At 37.6% G+C, this 25563-nt stretch overlaps 1 protein-coding gene across 2 annotated transcripts in view; it reads left to right on the top strand.

Moving 5' to 3' along the window:
* TTC33 (tetratricopeptide repeat domain 33) overlaps positions 1 to 20706 on the top strand; it is a 44328-nt gene extending 23622 nt beyond the window's left edge. For both annotated transcript variants that reach the window (XM_064403510.1, XM_064403511.1), the window contains exons 3-5: positions 678 to 759; positions 8246 to 8377; positions 17400 to 20706. In XM_064403510.1, the coding sequence (XP_064259580.1) occupies positions 678 to 759; positions 8246 to 8377; positions 17400 to 17744 (559 nt within the window). In that variant the 3' untranslated portion in view covers positions 17745 to 20706. The remainder of the gene's footprint in view (positions 1 to 677; positions 760 to 8245; positions 8378 to 17399) is intronic.
* Positions 20707 to 25563: the final 4857 nt, after the last annotated feature.

The raw sequence follows: 25563 nt of genomic DNA, 5'->3' as shown, positions 1-25563 counted from the left end.
CTTTATTGCTGAAAGACTGTAATTGCATCACACTATTCTTTTACAGTTCTTCATTGTGGTTCAAGTTTTACCTCTTTGTTCAAGACAAAAAACTACTTTTTATTGGTTTTAGTCAACTCTTCTGTTTTGTTCATTCTCCTAGGAAAGAGCAGCATGGTGTATGCTTTCCCAAAGAGTGATTTCAGTATAGCTGTTTACTTTCCACTTTCTTCTTATAGTTGTATACCAGAGTTGTTTATATGTCTTTAGAGTCTTACATTATCTTACAGTACAGAAATGTAGGCTTTTTGGAATGAAAAGAAGTTTTAAATTATGACTGTATCATGGCATGTTGAGTTTAGAATATATTTTTTTAAGCCTGGCTAAGGGTGATTTTGACAGTGAGGGAAATTGGACTCAGTTCAGAATTTCTAGTTTTAAGTCATTAAGCTTTGCCTCAGCTTTCCAATGTTGCCTTGTAAATTCACTTGAGGTCAGTTCTGCAGTAATACTTAGCATCCGTTGGATCAGAACAAAAATACCCAGTTCCTGAAAACAGTTCTTATGGGCAAGTAATTAGAAAAGTAATTAATACTAATCATATGCCATGGTACTTTCTTTAGGACAATGTCAGGTTATAAAAAGAAATATCCAGTCGCTTTAAATATGTTGACCTTGTAATATTGTTTTAACTACAGGTACAGAGAGGCTCTTGTCAAGTGGGATGAAGCACTTCAGTTAACTCCAGAGGATGCTACACTTTATGAGATGAAATCACAGGTAAAGCATGACAATTCTTTGCCAGTTTAGAAATTGGAAAAGAAAACATTGTGCTTGTGAACAGGTACTGGGCAACATTTTTAGTTGTTGTGCACAGGAACAGCAACATGATTTAGCTATTTCATTTTTACCAACTAAGAGTGTGTCTTTTAACAGAGATTGGAATAATGCTATTATCCCAGCAAGTCACAGTAAACACCTTTGTTGGGTTGGAATTGGGATGCTACATTGCGGAGAAAAAAATTATATTGGAGGGATCAAGGAGAGCCTTTGTGTGATACATTAGCAAGTCTGACCACTAAAAATTTCTTGCTCTTTCTAAAGATTTGGCTTAATCTATCTACTGTCAATATTAAACACGGGTACTGTGTGCAAATGGTTTGCCTCAATCTGGTTTTGTATTAAGTGTTACGTAGATAAATCAGTCATGAAAAAGACTTCATAATATTTCCTCTAAACCTGCTCTCTTTCAGTTTGAAGCTGTTCCCCCTTTCCTATCACTACCTGCCGTTGTAAAGAGTCCCACTCCAGCTTTCTTGTGACTCCCATAGGAACCCTCCAGATTCTAGGAAGCATCTCAGCAGGCCGTATAACTGTGCCTATTGAGTTTCAGCAAGTGATCTTGAAAAATGAAATTGTTTGACGAAGAGAGGAAAAGAGAAAAAAAAAATTGCTGAATATATTATGTAACTTTTAGGAAGTTTGCTATACTGTTTAGTTTTTAAATCTTTGTTGTTACTCTAATTCTTTTGTTGTGTAGAAGCCCCAGTCAAGACCCTAGCACCCCTACTTCCCCAGAAAAGAAGCCAAAAAAACCCAAACCCCAAGAACCAGTGCTGGTGCTTTTCCAGGGTGTGGTGGCTGCTTTTTCTAATGGATATTACCACCTTTGCTCCTTACAGGCATCTTATCTGTTGAAGAAAGTTTCATTCTGCAAAAGAATTGCTAGAATAATCATGACTTCATTTCAGGACAATGAATACTGAAGGATGCTTTTGTTTTATTTAGCTGCAGAAGGTTTAGATCTTACCAGGTTATGCATTTGGTTTGAGACATTCTTATGGCTTAAAGATTTTTCTTTAAATTGTTTTGGGAGAAGTGTGTTGTTGTCGTTCCATAAGTGTTAGTGTAAGTGAAAGATCTGTCTAGCCTAGTGGACTGGCTGGAAAAGAGTTGCACAAGTGGCACGAGCAGGTCGCAATACTACTCTCCTGATCCTTTCCCCAGGCTCCAACAAATTTTGGCCTGGGACTTCTCTGTGTTTAGAAGTGCTTGAAATATTTTTCTTCAACAAATTTGTTTCAATGCTTTCTGTTCCCTTGTAAATTTCTGGTATCTGCAGAGCTATGTATTAAGGAATTTCAAATCCTGAGTATGCATTATTGGAAAACAGGATAATAAAATTCTGCTTTAATTAGCAGCACTCCAGATTGCTGTAAAGGATGTTAACTTACATATCAATTCCTTTATAAAGGAATTGATATGTAAGTTAAGTAAAGAAGGTCTTCACGTCTGCTAAGATGTGAAGATGGTATTGGTAAATTTTATTATCATAAAGATTTAACTCTGCTTTGAATAAAACAGAAAGCTGTGAAAAAAATTTCAGGTCAGTTCTGCTGCTCAGCTGTTAATTAGTTAACAGCTCCCTTGTAACTGTTTTTATTATGGTCTTACGTGAATGCAAGAATTTGAGATAGGTCCCCAAAAGCATTCTATTTTATTGAAATTACACCAAAAGGAAGTATTTTCACACTGAAAATAGCAGGAGAACTGTGAAGTGTCTAAGCTTACCTGCACTGGAGCTATGATGCAGTGAATTATCCAAAGAGGTGCTTACTGCAATGTGCTTTAATCTGTGCTCCAGATAATAATACTGAGGGGCTGTTGGTTACTTGGCTCCCCAGTCCCTGTATTTCAGAAAAATGGCAAAGGTGAGTTAGAGACACACAGCTTTTCTGCTGACCAAGAGGAACTGAGAAACAGCTGTGTTACTCTCATTCATCTTGTGAATTATCTGTTCTTGTCTAATGATACGAGTGGACAATAATGAAAGCTGAAAAAAATGCTGAAGAAGCCCAGGCCTCTCTTATGTCATGCCTGTGCTTTCTTTCTGTGAAAAGAGAGCAGTTCTCAGCAGTTGCACCATTTCTTTTTGATTTCACTTTCTTGTATTGAGTAACACTTGTTACACTGTGAGTGAGAACACAAGAAAAGCTTGTGTACAAAATATACATTTATAAAACTATTGCTTGAATCTTTCAATAAAACATATAATGTTTAAATTGGTAACGTCTCTTTGATACATGCAAATAATTATTGCAGATGTTTTTTTGCAGTATGACTTATGCTTACTGTAAGCTGTTTAGTAGAATGTGTAATTTGATACCTTTGTACTTCTAAAAGCACTGGTGTGAGCTGTAGAAATCCACTTTTGCCAAAGTAAAAATACGTAATTCATTCAAAAAATATTGTGGCCAATTTTAAGAGATACTGTCTCAGAGCTGACTGTGTTATTCCAGTCCAGCATACCAGCACAAATACTGCCGCTATTACAGTGTAGCTCAGTGAAAATATTTTGGAGGAACTGTATGGCAGCTTCAGAAAGGCCTTGACCAGCACTGGGTCTATAAAAATTCCCCTGTCTTGATATATGTGTTACATACTAGAGGAGGAGATTCGTGTTAGGAATGGCTTTATGCTGTATGCAAGGATTTTTTATGGACTGTACTAATTTTCTATCAGTGAGAAAAATGTCTGTTCATTAAGAAAATCTGTTGGAGAATTAACATTGGAGGATGAAGTGGGGTTTTTTTGCACAGGCTTGAGTATCTGTCTTATACCCTTACATTTATTAGGATCACCTTACGTTGGGTTACATAGTAACTTCTTAATTCTTTAGTATTTCCTTTCTCAACAGCAAACATAACATTTTCAATGTTGCATTGTTTAATATGCAGCTCAGATAAATATGATAATGGCACTGTAGGAATCTGTAAATATTTGTGGTAAGTTCTTGAAGATCTGTATTTTAACAGATTAGAACAAATGTCTTTCAGTACTTTGGAAGAGCAGAAATAGTGTTTAAAGTTCCTAGTTGTCAAAGTTATTTGAACTAAGTGTATTTCCAGAAAATCACATGGGAACTGTGGAATTGTTCAGTTGCTTCAAAAAACATAGAATTTGATGAGATTTTTTTTCTGTTGCTCTCGACTACTCTTTGATCCATTTAAAAGCAGATTTTTATGGCTTTTGAGAGGTTAGGGGTCCACTTTTCTTTGCGTGCAAATCTGTCAGTATACATACTTGATACTTCTTCACCAGCCGAAGCTGCTTCCCCATTGCAGGAACAATGACTGGAAAGTAAATTTTAAGCACGTTCATTTCTGCATTTTTGTTGAAAAACATAAATCTTTAAAAAAGACCCAAGAACAGAAGCCTAATATAAGTAATATTGTAAGTATATTCAAAGGAATATATAAATACTGCCTATATAATAGTGCAGCCCCTAAGACTGCTTGAAATTAATTGTGGGCTGAATTTCTGAAATATTGACTGGATTATTTTGTTACTGCTTTGAATGACAAAGTTGGAGGAGCAGACTTTGACATACTCTCTGATTTTTTTATCTTAATGTTTGGTGACTCGACCGTGTGGGACATTTTTGGATAAAGGGGGATATCAAAGGACTTGATACATTGTGATGTTATATAACAAACTGTCTTGAAAGCCAGACTTGCTGCTATTCAGTACTACTCCTGAGAATTCACCTGGTTCATGTTGCTTATCTCGTGACACTTGTACCTCACATCTCAGATAACTGTGCAACTATGACAGAATTTTTAATGTAAACTATACAGGTTTTTATATGTATTTTTAGAAACAAGTAAATTCAAATGCAAACCATCAGGTTAAGTTCCTTTTTGTAATTTTTTTAATGTTTGGTCATCAGCTGTGTGAGAATCTATTTTCCTTCAATGCTGCATCTTCAATTTGCATTCATTGAACCAGGACCAGGCTTTCAGATATATGTCACTTCTTTGTTTTTATATATGAAACCCATAATCTTCAAATCATTCAATATCTCCTCTTCTAGAGGCTTTCTTAATGTTGAACCCAGTGAAGAAATAATATCAACTTCTATCTCTCTTCCTACTTAAGAAATTACAAGGTTTCTAAGACATGAACAGACTTAGAACCCCATGTTTAGATTATAATGACTCTGCTAGTAAGTGCTGATTATTTAAAATTTGTTTTTCTTAAATTGGGCTGTGTACAGAGAAGAGTGAACTGTCGGAAAATTAGCGTGAACTCCAGAAATCTAAATTGCAGTAAAGCATTTCTGTATGGTGCAATTGTTTTAGAGCAAGGATAAATCTAAACTACTTATGGGTAGAATGAATTTTATTAATCTGTATTTTGAAATGGGTTACTGGATGGAAAAAGGAGTTGGGTCATTTTCACTGGACATGGAATGTATCTATATATAGTGATTCAGCCTCAATCTGCTGAGCTCATTTGAAACCAGAACTTACTCAGATTCATAACACTTCCAAAATGTTGTGGGCAGAACATGATGGGTCACTCTGCTGCCTGGATTTCTAATCCTTGGTCAGTGTCCTGATGAGAGTTGCTATGTTTAATTGGTTTTTTGCCCTGAGTTCTTCTAATTCTTCTAATTTCTCGTGTATGAATTTTTTTAAAGATCTGTTAAATTAAGTTATTATAGGACATGGATGTTTTTGTTTTAAAGCATGTAATAAGGATAAATTTCTTTGAGTAAAACAAGTCCTGAAAATCCCCTTACTGAATATCTTTATAAGACATTTTCCTCCAGTCACTTTTGACACATACATGTGTGTATGTGTGTGTGCGCAGTGAGAGTCTTGAGTCTTGAGTCTTCATAATTTTTTTCCTAATTTTTGGATTAGTTTTGATAATGTTTTCTAATAAGAGTATGTATAGTATACTATACAGATGTATCACTATAGATACACACATCACTTTACATGTACGCTCTATATATGAGTGTGCGTGTGTATGTGTATATAGACATACCTGATGTGGCTGCATGCTGAGCATGTGACAGGTACACTGTGTGACAAGGAGGGCTACAGCAGATGTGGTTCCTGTTTGTCTTTGTCTTGCCCATGTGTCTGTACCCCAGAAGGACTGAGTACCACTTGTGAAGTCTGTGCACAGGAAATCTTTGTGCTGGCAGTGTTTTTTATTCCTTGTTCAATGTGGTTTTTCTGGTGTGGGGTAGCTGCTTTGCTGGTTCAGTGTCCAGGTAGAATACAGAGGTCTTTTATTAAAGTGATAATGATATACAGGTAGAGTAACCCAAGACAAGGCTGCACACATTCATGTATGCCATTGAAGGTTCATTTTGATGACCTCTTCACCTGAATAAAAAGTGTAGGAAAATAGTGTGCATTAATAAGCATATTCATTATACTGACTGACAAGTGTAGCTGAGTCATTTTATTAATAACTAAAAAACCTACCTGTGTTGGATAAAAATGCATATACATTCAAACGTATGTTTGCTTGAATGTACTTTGAGAATCTAATGCCAAAGTTATTAGGAGCAAAGCAATTACTATATGATCTGGAAGAGCATTTTTAAAGCAACTGTTTATGCTGATGCATATATTTATGACAATAGTAATAAATAAATGAAAGTGGAATAACTGCCTTTTTTAGTAAAGTAATAATTCAGTAAACAAGCCAGTAAAATTCATTAAGCAGTACAAAAGATTTCCTAAGCACTTACACAGATGTTTTGTAATTAGTTTGCAGTAGAAAGTAGTGGTAGGAAATACAGAGTACTGGGGATGAATAAAAATGTTCCTGTGAATGTATACTTGGATTTATTTTCTCTTACGAGAATAAATACATTAAGGCACTGATGTAGAAGGTAGCTGATAGATGCAGAATCCCTTCATCTTGGTAGGAATGTACACCTGTCCACTAGTAACAGTTTTATTCACTTCGCACATCTGCTGCAGACAGGGGAAACTGCCCATACAAATGTAATTCATCTAAAAGTTATGGAAAAACACATAACATTATCATAGACTTTGATACAAAATGCAGTCATTGAGAACTGTTGAGCAGGAAAAAGAGGGAAGATGATATACTGCTGTAGATTGTTTTTTCTAAAGATTTTTTAGGCACTTCTGAATTCTAAGGTGCAGTCCATTGAATGGAATTAAAGTGAATCCATAAGACTAGTCTTTAGAAACGTTTAGCCATACTAGAACAGTAGAAGTATCAATCCAAGTGGTTATTCAGAAGCTATGCTTATCACGTTTCTTGTTTTTTTCAGTCCAGGGTTGTTTTCTGTAGTAAATCTTTGTCTTCCCCTTTTCCTCTTCCTCTTTTGTTTAGTGTACTGCTCACCTCTATGCTGTGCATATATATATTTGTTAATTAGAGTAAATGCTTAAGATCATCACATTTGAATCTTCCTTTACTCCACACTCATACTTATCTACTTAATGTATCATAGAACAGTAAGGTTAAATAAATCTGTTCTGAACTTCAGCAATAGCCCTAGCATGTTCTAATATTATTCATCGTAGTTGTGGTCAGTTGGGATGAAAGTGGCTGACCACACATGAGTCTAACCCTTGTGGTTGACATCCTCATCATACTGCAGGAATGCAGTTGTCATTTGTTTCTTACACCGGTCTCTATCACCATAGCATGTGGGTGTCTGAAATAATGATCTCAGAGTGATGCAGGTCTTCAGGTGATGTGCCAATCTCATGGTGGTATTGGAAACATAAGGCAAGCTTTGAGCCACATTGTGTATTGCTAACTGTGATTTATTGCCTTAGTTATGGAGATTCAATGCAAGGAGAATAATCCTGTGGTAACTGCTGAGTAACAGAGATTTTCACATTCAGAAACCACTTTTCTCCTTACTTAATGTAGGTGACTTCATGTCTAAGTTAGGCTCTGCAGAATGCTTGTTCTCTAAATACAACAGTCATTGTTAAGGTCTGTTTCCTTACATGCTGAGTTACAGGGTTTGTTTCTATAATTATGTCATGTGCACTGCACTGTTTCTGGTGGATTGCTCTCTATTAAAAAAATAAATACAGTCCAGGAGTATTTCAACAGTACTTGCACATTTATTATGTTTAACTCTACATGTGTTTGTCCTTCTGACTATTCTGTTGTTGTTCTATAAGTTGTAGGGTTTGTTGACAAGGAAAGACACCTTCAGAAGCAGTTAATATACTTGTAATAGCATTGCTTAAATAGTTTGGGTGAATTGTCCTCTAGCATGCCTGTTTCTGTGGGGATTGAAATGAGTCTGGGTGACAATCTGAGGTCAGACAAGTAACTTTTAACTAAAAAAAGCTAGGTAAGATGAATCTTAGTTATTGAAACAGTGGTTGTTGCCTGGGTAATCCCAGAAAACTTAAATTTATTTTCAGTTTTGCTTATTTTTCTTCTTTTTCTATTTCTGATACAGGTCCTGATGTCTTTACATGAAATGTTCCCAGCAGTACATGCAGCAGAAATGGCTGTCCAGAGAAACCCACGTTCCTGGGATGCCTGGCAGACTTTGGGACGTGCCCAGCTTGGATTAGGAGAAATAGCGCTGGTAGGATAACAGAATTAATTGTGTGTGAGAAGGAAAGTACAGAAATACCAAGGTTGCTTTATATCCTTATGGCAACTTGAACATATACAAGGAAAATGATCGTTATTTTTTATCTCCAGTGTTCCTTCTGCTTTATTGTGTTTCACAAATGCTTCCTGTGTGGTTTTGTTGCTGGACTTGTGGAAGACCAGTCTAGCTCGAAGAGTTTTGTGTCATATACTATATTTATGTGGTGGCTTTATGCAATAGAACAATTATGCTGACATAACTGCACATATTACATTCTGTGTATTGTACTGCTACAGTTCAGCTCACCATAGTTTAAAGAGGAAGGTAATGTGAAGTCCAAGGATCAGCTGATTATTCGGGCTCAGTTTTTACACATGCCTGCTGATAAAATTCTAGTGTCTTGTTTTCCTTGTGTCATGCTTATGCAGCAAATAACATGTGCACATTCTTGCTTTCCTCTGACTCCCTGACCTGAAATGGTGGCTGAGGTTGCTTCTTCCTTTAATAAGAGAGCAAAAAGCCAGGGTTGCTCTGCAGTAACTGAAGTGCATCTTTTTTTTTCTGAAATATAACAGCTTTTTGCTAGTTTCTGTGAAAACAGAGCAGGAGAACTTGCAAATTCAGACACATTCCCAGAGGTCCATTAGAAAAACAGTGCATCATGAGCTCTTAGATGAAAAAAGATACTGGTTGTATTTTGAATAAAAGTAGCTGTATGCTGTGTTGATACAAATAATTTTGTTAGTAATTTAGAGTTGTTTTGCAAAGTTACAATGTTTAGTCTGAAAATTTTCAAGAATTGAAAAAATGATAGGATTTTTTTGATGGAAGTAAACAATTCATACAAAACAGATTTTTAAAGTGTAGTAAGAAGCAGTGTTAAAAACCCCAAACCAACCAAAACAAATGCAAGCTATGTGAATCACCTAGAATCACAGAATGGTTTGGCTTGGAGGGAACCTTAAATGTCATCTAATTCCAACCCCATCCAGCCTGGCCTTAAACATTCCCAGAGATGGGGCATCCACATCTTCTCTGAGCAACCCGTTCCAGATTCTCAGCACTTTCACAGTAAAGAATATCTTCCTAACACCTAAATTTCCCCCATTTCAGTTGGTTATTATAACTCCCTGTCACTACCATGCCTGATGAAGAGACCCTCATCAGCTTCCCTGTATTCCCCTTTCAGATACGGGCAGGTTGCCATGAGGTCTCCACACAACCTTCTCTTCTCCAGGCTGAACAGCTCCAACTTTCTCAACCCATCCTCCCTGGGAAGCTGCTCCAGTTCTGTTAGACAAAACCTAAGACAAAACCTGTGTGTTACAGATGTGCAGTGTGCATCCTTTGTTGGTGCAGTACCATAATATGAAACATCTCATATAAATCCATGCATATCTGCCTTTCAGCAGTGGTGACATTCCATGGTTTTTGTGGTATAGAAGGCTAGGGTTGATGGTCTGGTCTGTCTGGATCTTTTCTTTTTATGTGTATGACACTGTCACTGTAAATTGTACCTGAGAATTTTAAATGCACTAGTCTCAGGAAAATTAGAGTTTTATTTCCTTCAAGGATCCTAAGTAACTGATGCTGTTTATTCTGTAAAAAATAGTACAGTTGCTTTAATATCGGTTATAAATATATCCAGCAGGTTGATTCATCAGATCCTGTAAGATTTTTCTACATAGACAAGTTGTGAAGCACCAGTGGGACTGGATATCTTGAGTGCTGGGGACCTAGTGTTCATGTTATATTAATTTTATCTTTAGGGTAGCACTTCAGGTGCTCTCTTAGAGTGCATTGTTGAGCTTAATCAGAAAGGAATCTAATTTATGTATCTGAGACTATTCAGTGATGCAAAGCAAAGCATTTTAAGTGGGAACAATCAGAGATTTGCATCAAGGCACTTCATCTGAAACACTGCTCTAGGTGCTCCTGTAATTGTTAAATTTACCTTACTGTGATGAAGAGGGAGGGAGGGAGGGAGGGGAGGGGAGATGTTGCCAGGATTTTTAGTGAAAAAGCCTCTGCTAGGATTTTTCCCGTCCTGAGGAGCTGAGAACCTCAGGAAAGAAATGTAAACAATAACTATCTGCTGCTGTGGAGTGCCACAGGTGAATCTTCCATTGGTTCATGTGGATTGTTTTCTATCAGTGACCAATCACAGCCACCTGTGCCAAGGCTGTGAGCAGTCACAGGATTTTTGTTATTCATTCTTGTTCTATTCTTGTCTTTGTAGCCTTCTGATCTTCTTCTCTCTATTCTTTTAGTATAGCTGTAATGTAGTATTTAGTATAATATATATCATAATAAATCAGCCTTCTGATCAACATGGAGTCAAGCCTCGTGTCCTCGTCCAAGGGGTCCGAGTTTAAGCAACAGGGAGGTTATCACAGGTAGTTGCCCTCTTAGTTTTTGATTGTCCCTGAGCAGAGACCCTGAGGTGTGGAAGCTCCTGTTGGTGTCCCCAGTGCTGTGGTACTGCGTGTTCATACTTCATTGCCTTTCTGTCTGTAGGTTGAATTGCCTTCTGATAAATTTGTTTTCACATACAGAGAAGTTGGGGAGTTCTTCTAAAATGTAAATTATGTTCACTGTTTGTTTTTGAACTATGCGATTTTTAAGGAGTCTTAAGAGGCTAAGACTGAAGGAGTTTCAAAGTAAAAAATGAGTTCATAGTTACTGAACTTCTGGAGTCTTCTAGACCAAGTGGCTTAAGTCATAATTATCCTTTTCCCATTAGTTTTTAATTGCCATGATTTTCTAATCTTTCCCTGTATCATAATTTTACAAAGAAAAGTTAATAAAGCATAAATATCATGGCTTTTTTAGTAAATTATTTTTGAGATTTGGGAATTACTGTCCTTCTCAAGAATTGCTTCTTCTGCTTCTTTGTTTCATTTCTCCCCCATCAACATCTGTCTTCATTACCCACATCCTGCCAAATGGTCTGTTGTGAATACTTTTATTACTTCACAATGAATGATGCATTTTTTTCTTAGGGAAAAAAACAATTTACTGTATTTTAATTTGAAGCTTCCCAGGACTAAAATGCTGCTTCCAAACAAATCTATGTATATTATGAGCTGTGTAATAATAATAATAAAAAAATTTGCTTGGATTTAGTTTTTGTCAAACTTGTGACAAAAAGAATGAGCTAAATTAGTCCTTTTTATTTAGCTTTTATGAAAGTTGTTTGCTCTTTTTTCCCCTGAATTTACTAAATAGGGTAATTAAACAGTAATACTTAAATGTGAGCAAGGAAAACTTTATTTCTGTAAAGGCAGAGAATAATATAAATAATAAATAAATAATAAATAATAAATAATAAATTCTATAAATCAATGTGGAGAGCACACCTGAGTAAACTTGCAATGTGAATGTAGTAACTGTAGAAATATAGCCAGGCTTGCAATATTTCTCTCATTTCATTGCAAATACTTGGTTTTACAAATTAAATTTCCTGTACTGCTGATAACATCTTAACTAGTTAACAATTTTGCACTAATAGCTTCATTACAACAGTTCCTCCTGTGAGACGGGGTGAGCCCCATGCTTTGATTAATCAAGGGAAAAAAAAAAAAAAAGAAAAAAAGCAATATTAAAAAGAAAAACCAAAACTAATCACAAGAAAATCAAGGACTTGGTGAAAGAACTGAGTCTCCCACCATGGAGAAATTCATCAGTCCTGTGACATGGTCATGGGCAGCCAGCTCAGGTGGCCCTGCTAGAGAAGGGGCTTGGCCCAGGTGACCCCAGAAGCTCCTGGCCACCCTCATCCATCCTATGTTCTGGGACTTCAGCTTTATGCCATTCTGGGTCGCTGGCAAACCTGGAGCACTGAGATCACAGAGTAGAGAGGGTAGATCTGTAAATATGCACCAGTTGTGCATGGGTTTTGTTTGATTTTTGAAGGATGTGGTTTCCTGTATTCCTCCCCAGTAGTTAATGCTTTAGCAGTCTTTAAGTGTGACACAACATTTTGTCAAAGGGTCATGCCTTGACAGTATGAATTCTCAGATCATATAAGTAATATAAGCTTTCCTTTCATCTCTCTTGTTTTGACCGAAATAGTTTTCGGTCTTTTAGATAACGATGGGAGTTTTATACTCCCAAAGAGAGGAATGCCTGTGTTTTATTGGAATGCAGCTAATTAACATAACTAATCTGAATTTGAGATAATTTTTCAACATGTTACAAATGTTAGCATTTAGAAACATAGAGTATTTTGGTAATAAAAAGAAAATCGGTGGTTGGCCTTCCACTGAAAAGTCAAAAGTATTCAGGAAGTTAGTAAGAGAGAAAGTACCATGCTTTTTCATTTAAATTCTGTTAAATTCTTTTCAACAGCTTTAAACAGTCCTACTGAGTTATTGAGGTAATAATCAGTAATATAAGCTTCCCCAGGAAGATCTTGTATTAATCCTGCCTTTTCCATCTACTATAGACTATCCCTTTTTTCTTTTTTAACCACTGTTGGAAGTTGTAAATATATTTTGTGATAGTGATTGTTAATGCACAAAAATACCTTTTATTCAAAGGCAATTTTTATTTTCTGTCAAGAAAGCTGAAGGGCAAACAAGTCTCCAGAAGTTTAAATGCCCTTTTCAACTACATTTCTGCCAGGTATACTCAGTTTTTGTGATTGTGGTTGATTTAGCTGGTATCTCTTTGTCAGATCCTCAGGACTTTCGAGGAGAGCATTTCTCAACATTGAGACCTTGTAATTGAAAGCTTTAGTTAAATAAAATGCACAGAATAAGGCAAACAGGGATGTTGAACAAAGTTTATTTGACCATTGCTTTAAAATTCCTGTAATAAATTTGTCAGTATAATTTGGTAATAAAGAAGTAAACGTGTTTTGGGATTTTCCTGATTTGCAAGATGGAAGTACTGGTAACACTTAAGCTTTATTTTCTTAGACTATGTCAGTTTCTAGGATGGGATTGATTTTTGTGGTTGTTGTTTCCTTGGTCCTTCTGGATCATATCCTTGTGTCTGGTGGAGCACAGTGTAAGAGTCTGTCTGGTGGAGGCAGCCTGAAGCAGTGACTTCAGTAGAGCATGCAGCAGCCTTGCAGGGGTGTGCACCGAGGTGTAAGGGCAGAAGGGTGGCAAATATGAGGAAAGAGGGCTGCGAGGAAATTACTTGGTGCAAAATGACATCTGTGAAATCTGTCACCAGAGCAAAAGAAAGTACAGGAGTGGTATAAGAAGGATGCAAACTTCTTCAAAAACAGAAGAAGGAAGATGTGAAAATGAGGATATCTCATATACATCTACCAGATGGAAACAAAGACTCTTATGCCTTTGGAATTTAACTGAATCCCAATAAGCATAAGGCAAAAATAGTCTTTCACATCTGGAAAATTACTCTATTTCAAGTACTTTCTCCCGAACATGAGACTTCCAGAACCTTTGAGTAAAAATGGTTTTGGAAATATAAGAAGTGCAAATATTGTGCTCATCTGATTTTGTAAGACACCAGAGTTAGTTCTGATGAAATTTTCAGAGAGAAGTTTTTTTACTGAAAAGCAGAAATAATCTGAACAGAAAATTACACAGAAAAGTTCAAGATGACAGTTTAAAGTAAAAAAATATAAAAATAAATCTGCATTCAGATCATACCATAGAAACAATTAAACTAGAATGAAAATACCTGAAAGGATGGGACTTTTTTCCTTGTTTGAAGGGGAGAAATATCATGAGGAGTCTTTAAATATACTAAAGTGTCTTATTCCCCTATTTTCTACATTACTGTGATAAATGCTTCTGTAAAAATTAGTTATTTATGTTCATAGTGAGTAGTACAAAAATAAGACTCAAATTCCAGTAATATATTATCATGGAAAGCTTTGGTTTGGAAGAGACCTGTAGAAGTCCTCTAGTCCAGCCTCCTGCAGTCAGCCAAGACATCTTCAGCTAGACCAGGTTGCTCAGAGCCCTGTTCAGCCTGGCCTTAAATGTTTCCAGGGATGGGGCATTAACCATTTCTTTGGGCAACCTGTTGCAGCATCTCAGTAAATCACTGTAAACAGTGTCTTCCTTACATTGAGCCTGAATCTTCCCCTTTTCAGTTTAAAGTCATTATCTCCTATTCTATCACTGCATGTCTTTCTCCAGGTCTTTTGTGGGTCCTTACAGGTACTGGGAGCTGCTGTAAAGTGTCACTGAACCCTTCTCTCCCGAGGCTCAACAGCCCAAATGCTCCCAAAGTGTCCTCATAGGAGTCGTGCTCCAGCCCCTTGATCCTCTTTGTTCCCTTCTCTGGCCTTACTGCAACAGGTCCCTGTCCTTCCTGTGCTGGAGCCCAGCTCTGGATGCAGTGCTCCAGGTGGGTCTCAGCAGAGCAGAGCAGAGGGGCAGAATCCCCTCCCTGCCCTGCTGCCCACGGGGCTCTGGATGCAGCCCAGGACACGTTTGGCTCTCTGGGCTGGCAGTGCCATGGCTGGGGCATGTCCAGCTTTTCATTTATCATCAGCACCCCCAAGGACTATGCTGAGTGCTGTAAAAACACACAAAAAAATTTCCATATTAAAGATCATCTAGCACAGAAAAAGATTGCTTAGTTCACCGATAAATGTCCTTTGGAACAGGTCAGAAAGTGTCTGCCTAGTGTAACATAAAGATCTACCACGTACTTTAGTAACAGGCACAACCTCTTAAAATTCTGGCTTTTTGGAGGCTTTATATATAGTACAGTTACTAAGTCCATGTGTTTAAAAAAATGCAGTCTGATCAAAATTGCCATTTACACTTAAAGACTGTGCAAACCAGCAGAGCAGACTGTACCCATGGGACTGTGGAAGATTGTTTGCTACAGAATACTATTTAGTGAGACAAAATGTAAGATACTTCAAAAGTACAGATTTTTCAAATACCATAATTCCACAAGGAAGAATGACTTGCAGATGGTTTTACATTGCTTGCATTGTATCTGCTTTTGCCTCCTTACAGAAGCAAAAGCAGATACATGACTGGACTGATAAAAAGTCCTGTAGTCCTTAAATGAAGGATCTCTAAAATCACAGCTCCTCTTTAAAATGAAGCTAGAAATATTGATATTATATAGTGTCACTGAGTTTTTCTACAATGCGACAGGAAATCGGAGAAGGAGACTTACATCTCCATTAGGGGAAGAATTAAAAGTACCACTCTTCTTTTGTCATAATAGAAATTAGTGGCTTTGGGCACTATTCCAGTGGCAACATAAAATTTCAAATGGATGACAAGTGTGTATTTTTCAGTTTTACATCACTGCTTTAAAATTAATCCCTCTGATCTTTTGCAGCACTTAAAATTTACTTAATATTTTGTTATTTCTATATAAAAATGTCAAGCACAAAAACTATTTTCTAATAGATTCACTAAGATGATCTTTTTATGCTGTATTGTATGAATCATCAAAGCAGCTTTGATGCTTACCAAATGTTATTTATTGTGCATGAACATAACTATATAGACAGGCTTTAATTAGGGGACCTCTAAAAAGCAGGTGGTGTTTGTTTATATTTTGTTTTCAACAGAAATACAAAAATGAGCATTTAGTGTTTACTTGTTGTTCATGTATCCCTCAAAATGAAAAGCTAGCAAAGTTCAATAGAGTGACAATTTTACAAGAACTAAACTTCAGTTCTTCTTCTGTTTGAAGTTCAGCATGCTCCTGCACTTCAGAGCTAGCTGTGGACCAATAACCAAGCTTTTTTTTTCTTTCTGAAATTGAAAGGCTGCCTCTTACAACAGCAGTAATATTGATAGTATGGGCAGCATTTCTTAAATCTGATTTTGTATTTCTTTCGTCTGAGTTCCTATCATGGAGTCCATATATTCATCTGTGCCATCAGAAGAATGAGCTATCAGTTTCTGTCAGTGCAGAAGAAAAGCTGTGATTTTCCAAATTATTGACATGCTTTAAGTATTTATAAACTACAACAGAGTAAGTAAACTGTGGTTTACCATATATGTTCAAAGTTTTAATATTCAAGTTGCCAGAACTCTTCCCAAATATCATCTGAATGCATATCATCACAGTTTTCCCATCTTACAGGAAGGCTTCTGTACATGTCATAAAAGAGTTTGGTCACTAAGGTGATCCATTTTCATAACTGACTTCACAGTCATAAATGTGAAATACACTCCTGCTTTTGCGTACATGTACCTAAGTTTGAGGAGGTAGGTTCAGCCTTGACCACTGTTAAGATAACCAAAAGACAATACAGTTGCAATTCTTGGCATAGCTTTTTTCTGGTACTGTAGCAACCTCTTATTTTAGATAGTCACATTTCTTTGTTTTTAATTTCACAGCTTCTCTGTTGAGGATTTGTATTTGTGAGTATTTTCCCAATTGAACAGAAAGAAAGGAGAAGCATCACTAACTACACTTACTTCTACTGGTATTATGTTATTTATAAGATTATAGAAGTTCTCTCTTGGAGCAGCTCTAAGTTTGTAATTCATTTGACTCCTTCTATTCATTTATTTAGGTGTTTTTATAACCACATACCTATTGCAGAAACTCTTTACCATGTGGCTGGTTTTAGTGTAGTGTGATGTCTGTATGTGAAACAATGCATTCAAATTTAAAGGCAGCAATACCAGTGGTACTCCAAATTCCAGTCATCCCTTTTCTGTATTTCTTTAAACCATATCTGTCTGCTTTTGCCTTCATGTACCTCTGATAACGAGAGAAAAGTGGAATAGGAAACCATCAAACAATTGTTTTTCCTTTTACTTTTTTAATAACAACATTGTTTTTAATATATGAACTCTCTGTTTGTGCCCTTGTTGCCAGGTACCTAGTTTATTCATGCATTTTTGTCCTTTCAGACACAGTTGTTTGGGGTTCAGGCTGCTATTGAACCAAGATGAGGGAGGATTCCTCCAATAAAGACAGGAGTAAAATGACTTTTGGCTTTGCTCAAATGATATATGTAATTTTTTTGTTGTTGTCAATTTTTACAAAAAAGGTAGGCTTTAAAATGTCCCATCTTTGTTTCTTCCTTGTTCTATTATAGGCAATCCGAAGCTTCCAGGTATCCTTACACATCTTTCCAATGAACCCTGAAGTATGGAAAGAAGACCTTTCCTGGGCAAGAAAACTACAGGAACAGCAGAAGGCCACAAAGACTGACTCAGTGCAAGCACTGGGAAAAGAGCTCGAGCAAGAGTCAATCCCAGACTATGACTTTGAAAGTGACGAAATCGTGGCAGTCTGTGCTGCCATTGCAGAGAAGGAGAAGGCTCTTTCAGCAGCTAAAACGATGGTGATTGTGTCTGCTTCAGGCACAGTAGAGACTGTTACTGAGCAGGACAATTGTCCTGCCACTCCTGATGAAACCCTTTTCATCAGGGCCCGGTAGGGCAGCCTCATGAGTTGTCATACTCATAGTTTTAAGAACTGCTGTTATTTATTGTATTTTGCTTGCTTTGTGTTTGTTCTTTTTCTATTAAATGGTAGGATAGCCTACAAAAGTTAAAGAATTGAAGTTATTTTTCTTTCCTTAATTAAAAAAGCAATGACCTGAGTTGTTTTTCCATCCATATTTGTCAAAAAGAAAGCCAAGTTTTGATTCTAAAAATTCTAATTTCTTATGAACAAATATAATGTTGAAATGCTTAACTGCATTCTAACAGCTGCTTCATCTTTGTGTATTTCATAATTTTACAAGTTAATGTGTACATTTTCCCAGTAATTAGGAAAGTTTTATTGAAACTGTAAAAGTGCTGTGGTTTATCCCCAGCTGGCAACTCAGCCCCACACAGCTGAATGCTTCCTGGTGGAATGTTGGGGAGAATTGGAAGAGTAAAAGTGAAAGAACTTGTGGGCTGAGATGGAAACAGCCTAATAGGGAAAGCAGAAGCTGCACATGCAAGCAAAGCAAAACAAGGGATTCACCCACCAGTTCCCATGGGCAGGCAGGCATTCAGGCATCCCCAGGAAAGCAAGGCTACATCACGTGTGACTTGGGAAGACACTCGGAATGTCCTCCCTTCCCCTACCTCCCTCTTTCCCCAGTTCTGTGTGATGTGCTGTGAGATTGAATATCCCTGTTGTCAGTTGGGGTCACCTGTTCTGGCTTGTCTTCTCCCGGCTTCTTGTGCACCCCCAATCTTCTCACTGGTGGGGTGGGATGAGGAGCAGAAAAAGGTCTTGGCCCTGTGCAAGCACTGCTCAGCAGTAATTAAAATAAATAACTGTGTGTTACCAATATTTGCCAGCACAAAATCAAAACCTAGCCCCCTACTTGCAACTCTGAAGAAAGGTAACTCTATACCAGCTAAAACCAGCACAAAAAGAAAAAGGGACATTTAAAAATTATTTCAGTCACTATTAATTAACATTATTTTTCTTCCAGTAAAAGTGTGAACTGTTTTCTGTTATTGGCAGTCTTTGTTTTCATTAAGGTTACTTGTTCTATGAGTAAGTTTCCTATGAAGCAGAGGTGGATAATTATTTTGTATGTCTGTGTGTGACAGATCTGATTTGTAGCCAAATCAAGTAGAAACCTTAATGTTGTTTTCCTCAGTGAGTGGGTTAAACACTTCTGATTAGATAAAAGGAAATGCTTTACCTACCAAAGCCCTAAATGCTTAGTTACAGCTAAATGTTTCACCAGAAGAAAGAACACTGTGACTGAAACTGGTCTTTCCTTATCTTGTGTGCTGTGCTACAGACATCACCAAAAGTAGAATGGTGGGAGTAGGAAATATGGCTGAATTGTATTGTATTTGGGGCTTTTCTTTCCTAGTGAGGCTAATCTGATAAAGGGAATCAATTTTCTTTTTCCAATTCTTACAACCTGCCATTAAAAGTATGTTCTTAGGGAAAAAACCAGTTTTCCAGGACAGCACTGCTGGAGTCTTCCTTTTTATTCTTTTTGAATTTTGGATGCAGGCATACCCTAGGAAATTTTTTTAATGTTGATTTTTTTTTTCTGGGGAAGGTGGCATTGGTTCCTCACACAGGCAGTTAATAGAAATTAAATCAGTCTGTTTCTTTGATGTGCTCTGTGCTGAAACTGTTCTCATTTAATTGTCTTGGAGACATAGTAGAGATGATCATATCCTAACAGTACTGGAAAAAATAGTCAGCTGAGGAATTCCTGAACAATTCAGTTTGGGAACATGTAATTTTTACTTGATTTTGATAAAATTTTGTATGATAATAGATACTTTTGTAGACAACTGGAACTTCTGACATCAGTCATCGTTGCACCTTTCAAGTTTGATTTCTAATTTCAAAAGAATGCATTTTAAAAGAAAATAATGTTGCTTAAGAAGTATAGTGGCTTTGCAGTGGAAAATGCATTGCAGAAAAACTATCTCAAATCATACTTTCTGTTTATGTGATATCAGAGTATCTTTATTTAAGAGGATACGTACAGTTTTTAAAAAATATTTAATTGCCCTGTTGTACTCAAGTTTTCATTAATTTTTGCAAGATTCTCCCTAAATGTTTTTTGTATTTGTGAATTTTTGGATCTGTGTTTGCATGAGTACACATTCAGACAAAATCACACATTTTACTATCATCTGAGTATTCAAAATAATTAGAATTGGAGTGGCCTAAATATATTAAGAAATGTAAAACATCACCATGCTACATTTTTATTTCTTCATTAAGTTCAGAATGATTTTAAATGCTTACTGGATAGGCACTTGATTAAGATATGATTTGATAGTTTAAATATTAGAGTTGAAGGATTTCTTAATCTTTCTCCTATCAACTTAATACAATCTAGTCAGCCGTAGGAAAAGTTAGCATGAGAGGGATTTGGACAGATTTCTTCAAAGAAGACATCTTCTCTGGCTAGAAAAGGAGATGTGTGAGATGCTCTAGGGTGCGTTTCCATTTTGAAGGAGCTTGGCTGTATCCACTTCATCTTTCTTTGCACTTTGTACTTGCGTCAGTGTTCTGTCTTTACTCATACAGAAAGGACTGCTGCTCTTCTCTCAGAGGCCTGGGTTATCACAGAATCTGTTTCCACTGAAATGATTCACAAAGTTCCTATTGACTTCAGCACTGCAGGGCCAGACTGCTGGAGGGGTGTGCATCTGCACCATCAGGCTGCGCCAGGCTCGAGGGGTGGTTTCCATCTCATGTACTGTGTTTTCCTTCTGATTAGGTTATGAATTCTATGTATTGTCAGAACTGTAGTGTTTTGTAGAGCAGTTAAGTTCCTGGGACACTCTTTTCAAACTGGAGAGGAGTTCAAATATTGATGATTTCAACATTGTTTTTGTACAGAATGCCATGTTTTGCATGTGTGTAATTTCCTGGATCGGTCTGCAGTTTGAATAAAATACTGACTTTGCTGCTTAGTGATGCCTGTTTATTCTTTGGATTATAACAAAAATAAGTATTATTTCCCATTCTGGAATGTTCCTCATTTAATAATTGGCTTTTGTTTCTGGTGAACATGTTAATTTGTTTTAGTAAAAAAGAAAAGAAGAAATCTCAGTGAAAAATATTTAACAAAAGGTGATGCTCAGAGCTTTTAAATCTTTCAGGGATATCCACATGAGATGGAGCAAAAGGAGATGTTACCCAAAACAGGATATTGTACAGGAAATACACTTCCTCTTTTTCCTCTATTATTTCTAAAATAATTAGAAAATTATTTTTATTGTCATCATTAGTGGCTGTAACTGCAGCAGCTTTCATGTGTTTGCCTTCCATATGAATCACATACTAAAATGCTCAACTCTTGCTTTCAAGAGGAAAGCTCAAGAGCAACACTGGGTTAGATGGATTCATTTTGCTTTATTTAAAAAACTACAGTTAAACATTCAGATATATTTTTCCCTTTGAGTCCCTTTGTATCCAGTGGAAAGAAATAACAGCCTTGCAGGGCCACTCATATGCCTTGTGTAGATAAGTATCAGAATGAGTTGAATCAGCCTCCTGAGGTGCCTAATTATTTCCTGTGGCTACAAAGGAAGCTCAAGGTGACTGACTGGCAGTTAAGCTAAAATGCTGAAACCAGGCATGTGACTTCCACTGTCATAGATGGAGATAAATATCTTTAAAATCCTTAAATGTACTGAGAAAGAAAGAAATCCTTTCCGACATTACTAGAGGGTAAAAAAGGAATAATGATCAGATGACGTAACAGTGACTCCTACTTGATAATACCATAAGATACTGGATTTTAAAAGTAGTCATGGAGAGGGATAAAAAGCAAATGGAACAGTTTACTCAGGGTTTAGACATCAAGGTCAGAGAGGTAGCACTGGAAACTTGCTTGCCCACACAAGGTAAGTTCCCTCCCAGTCCTAAAACCAAGAGAAAGGAAGTAAAATACTAGCATTGAGATGCTATCTTTAATTTGAGTTCACTGAATTGCTGTAAAACTATAATAACTGTAGTTAGGGCTGCGGCACAGGAAAGCAGAAGCATGTGTGCTTGGTTTGTTGGCAGGTTGCAGGAGCTATGTGTTTACTGTTGGTCACTGTCAAGTTAACATGGTGTTCCCAGATGTGCTGGAGTCCCTGGGCTGTGGTTTCTCCAGAGGGGCTGGTTCTGGAGCAGGAGGGGCTGATGGACACGGGTGACTGCTGGATCCTGCCACGTGTGCTGCCTGGCTTTCAGGGCTGATTTCCTAAGAGCCACAAAGCTGTAAGGGTTGTAAAGGATAAAAGATCAAAGGGAATGATTAGATGAGGGGATCGAGCTACCTTTGGTTTCACAAAGCAAGGGATTCACTGAGTTTCTAGGTCTGTAAAGCTGGCAGGCCTAGAAGAGGGCCTGGAGTGCTAAGTGACCAGGTTTGCTGTTGTGTCTGGCAGCAGAATTAAAACCTCAAAAGCTTCCTGACTTAGGATGTTGGCTGTGCCATTTGAAGCCAGCAGATTACACTGACCCTGTTAGTGCATTGGCACTGGGCCTGTAGCGCCGGTTTGGGTCAGGCAGCATGGGTGTTCCCAACAGCAGGAATGTGTGAGCCTGATTTAAAACAGCCCAAGCCCTCTGACAGTACAACCTATACCCTTAACTGTTCATAAGGCTAACTTACCATGGATCAGAGATTCAAACTAATCTACAGATCTTCACAGAAACCACTGTCTGGTACAGACAGTGGCTCTCATCCTGTCTGTGGTGGGTGGATCCTGCAAACCCTGCCACAGGACAGGCGCTTACATTGACTTAGGGCTGGGGTTTGGGGTGTGGTTGCAGGGCTGGAGGTCTAGCAGTGTCTCTGTAAAGGGCTCAGCAAAGCGGTGATCTGGGATGCATGGGCAGGACAGACTGCTGGACGTGAGGAAGGGGGACTGCTAGACACAGCACTAGCAGGGTGGATGGAGTTGGAGAGATACAAGTTTGGTATGAGAAATTTTTGAATCAGTACATTTTCTGTGTACACGGATTTTCATCACACACTGGATGGTAATGTGAAAGGCCATTCTGAGGGGATATGGACCTCTGGGGTTTGGGAATATAGATATAGATCAATATAGATATTGATGTGTAAGAAAGGAAACCCTTTTGTACATATGGAAAGTACTCATAATACCTAGCAAGAAAATAACCTTTTAACCTCCGTGTGGCAAATTAGACTCTTCAAACTTGTAGCCTTGCTAAGCTCAGGGAGGTTGCGGAATGTAGTTCAGTAATGCGTCTGTGGTCAGCATTGGAGGAACGTGTGAAACCTGAGACTGTGGGGCAGGTGAACAAGATATCACTACTGTCACACTAAAAAAAGGCACACTTGCCCAGTCCTTCTGCCCATCTGCTCCTGAACACTCATCTGTGTTTGCAGCTAGACAACAGAAGTGCTCTGATTTTGCCTTTGTGCGCTACATGGAGCTGTGGCAGGCGATTCCAGTATTGCTCAGAAGACTTTGTGGGCTGTTTGGGAATCAGGAGTTCATTTCTGAGGGAGTTCATGTTGATAGTGAGTCTAGTCCACTACTGACACGTTGTGAATGCTGGGGGCAGGAGGACTTCAGGCCTATCCTGTTTGCTAGGGGAAGCTACTTAAGATGGTCTATTCTTCCTTAAAGCTCTTGCAGACCACATGTACTTCTCATCAGTAATGATGACAAGGAGTAATAAAAGCATATTAATGAAATAATTTTTAAAATAGTAAGACCTTGCTTATTTAAATATTTACACACTGTAGATATTCAACTGTCATTGCATAAAGTACCAATAATACTGGTGTGCTGCTGTGGGCCAGCTGCAAAGGTGTGGTCCCATATTGGTACATGTGGTGTTATCTGCCAGTGGCAGTCCCACCTTCCTGCTCTGCCAGGTGCTATTTCCTGCCTTGGGAAGTATGGTGAGTCTGTTCTATTTGTTGGTCACTAATAAGCAACTGACCATAGTGAGGCGGTTTAATTGCAAGGAATTCAGGCAGATCTTTTATCTGTAGATCTGTATCAAATCTGTAGCTGCAGTAGGAGCTTGGGTAATACTGTTCTCTAGCTTAATTGGTGTGAAGTGGTTGCTGCTGCAAATACTTGTGTAGAGATTTAACCTCACTTTCTATATATATGAAGGCACACAAGCTCAACTTCTCCCCTGTCAAAGGAAAACATCTTTGTTCAAATAAAGGATTTTTGTGGCTCTATGTCAGTGCTCCTGGGGATAGTTTTGAAGACAGCTGCTTCTTGCTGATGGTGATCAGGCTGTGGTGTTTTGGAAACTTGCAGGACAAAGTATGTTTTGGCAGTAGCTGAGTGCAAAGCATTCCAAGATGGGAGGCTTGTTAAGGCAAGGAGTTGGCACTGAATGGCAGACTCATGTAGACATCTGAGATCAAGCAGAACATTTCCATTTAATTGTGATCCCCAAAATTGCTTTGGTCGGTACAACTGCTTAAACATATTAACATAAGGCTCAAGATTTTCATTACAATGTAGCATTCACATGAAAACACTTTAAGCAGCATAACATGCTTTATATTTGACAAAACATCCCCCAAATATCTGTACAGAATTATTCTGATACACAGTATTTCTGGAACAAGATCTAACCCTTACAACATAAAACACAAAACTCCTTTTTGTCAGTGGTTAACAGCTGGTTTTGGTGATGTGTTTGTCATCAAAACTCTAGCAACAAATGCTCTTCAAGGTGTTTAAGACTGCAATATAGGTCTATATAATCTATACTTTAAATGAAGATTCTGCTTCCATGGTTTCATACATTTATTTGATGGAGTATAGATTACACAGTCATAAAATTCTATTTACTATTTAAAGCAAAATGATAAATGTTATGAAACAATACCTTTATTACATCAGTGATGCTTTAACTAAAGTGAATATTAAGACTATTAACCAGGAGTTGAAAGTTTCAGGCCCTGATATTGAAAGCACTTCTATATGTCCTTAACTTTACATGTAAGGAGTCTCCCTGGCAGCAGAGGGACCACTCTGATGGGTAATGTTAAGTGTCTGCCTAAGGTGTGCAGACAGCAGGCCAAAGTACTCAGAGAGGTGTGCATGTGTTACACAGGAAAACATTCTCAGAACATAAATAAAATTGGATTTTTTTAGTATATACATATACTGAAAACTAATATTCTTAACTGGAAAGATGTGTTTTCTTTTTCTCTCTCAGAAAGGCATATATTCCCATTTCACTCAGAAAGTGCTTATGTATCCTCAGCTCAAGAATTATCTCATCAGCTGTGAATCTAACATGAACAATAAATCTAAACTAAGAATGCCTTATCAGCAGGAAATACTGTGGGAAGAGAAGGCTGGCAATCATTTCTATATACCTTGTATTCATAACAAAACTTCTCATAGAGAAGAATACACTTTTAAATATTTTCAATCCTGATATATATACAATGATAAAAATTCACATTTTCATGCTTTAGTGAGACACTTTAAAATCCTACTGCAGGCAGCTCTCAGAGTGGCTGTGTCCAGTTACTAGCAGCTGCCTCATATTCAGCTCTAGTACCAGAAGCTCAAACTCTTGATAGCTGAGCAGCCACAGGGAAGGAGCAAGAACAATTCTACCAGACTTGGAAAGGGAAAGAAAAAAAGAGAAAAAAAGCAAGTGATGGGGTCTTTCTATTTCCAGAGGCACAGTAGCTCTCCTCTGTCCTACATAAAGACAAGGCAGTTCATGTTTCCAGTCCCATCAGACCTGCTTCGTACCATCTGCAATGCAGGGCCCAAGTGCAATGTCTGTTCCACACAGTCCTCAGTAGTCTAAAG

Source organism: Passer domesticus, chromosome Z (assembly GCF_036417665.1).
Source record: "Passer domesticus isolate bPasDom1 chromosome Z, bPasDom1.hap1, whole genome shotgun sequence".
Taxonomy (NCBI): Eukaryota; Metazoa; Chordata; class Aves; order Passeriformes; family Passeridae; genus Passer; species Passer domesticus.
The sequence above is the reverse complement of the archived record's forward strand: the minus strand, read 5'-3'. Positions and strand labels throughout refer to the sequence as shown.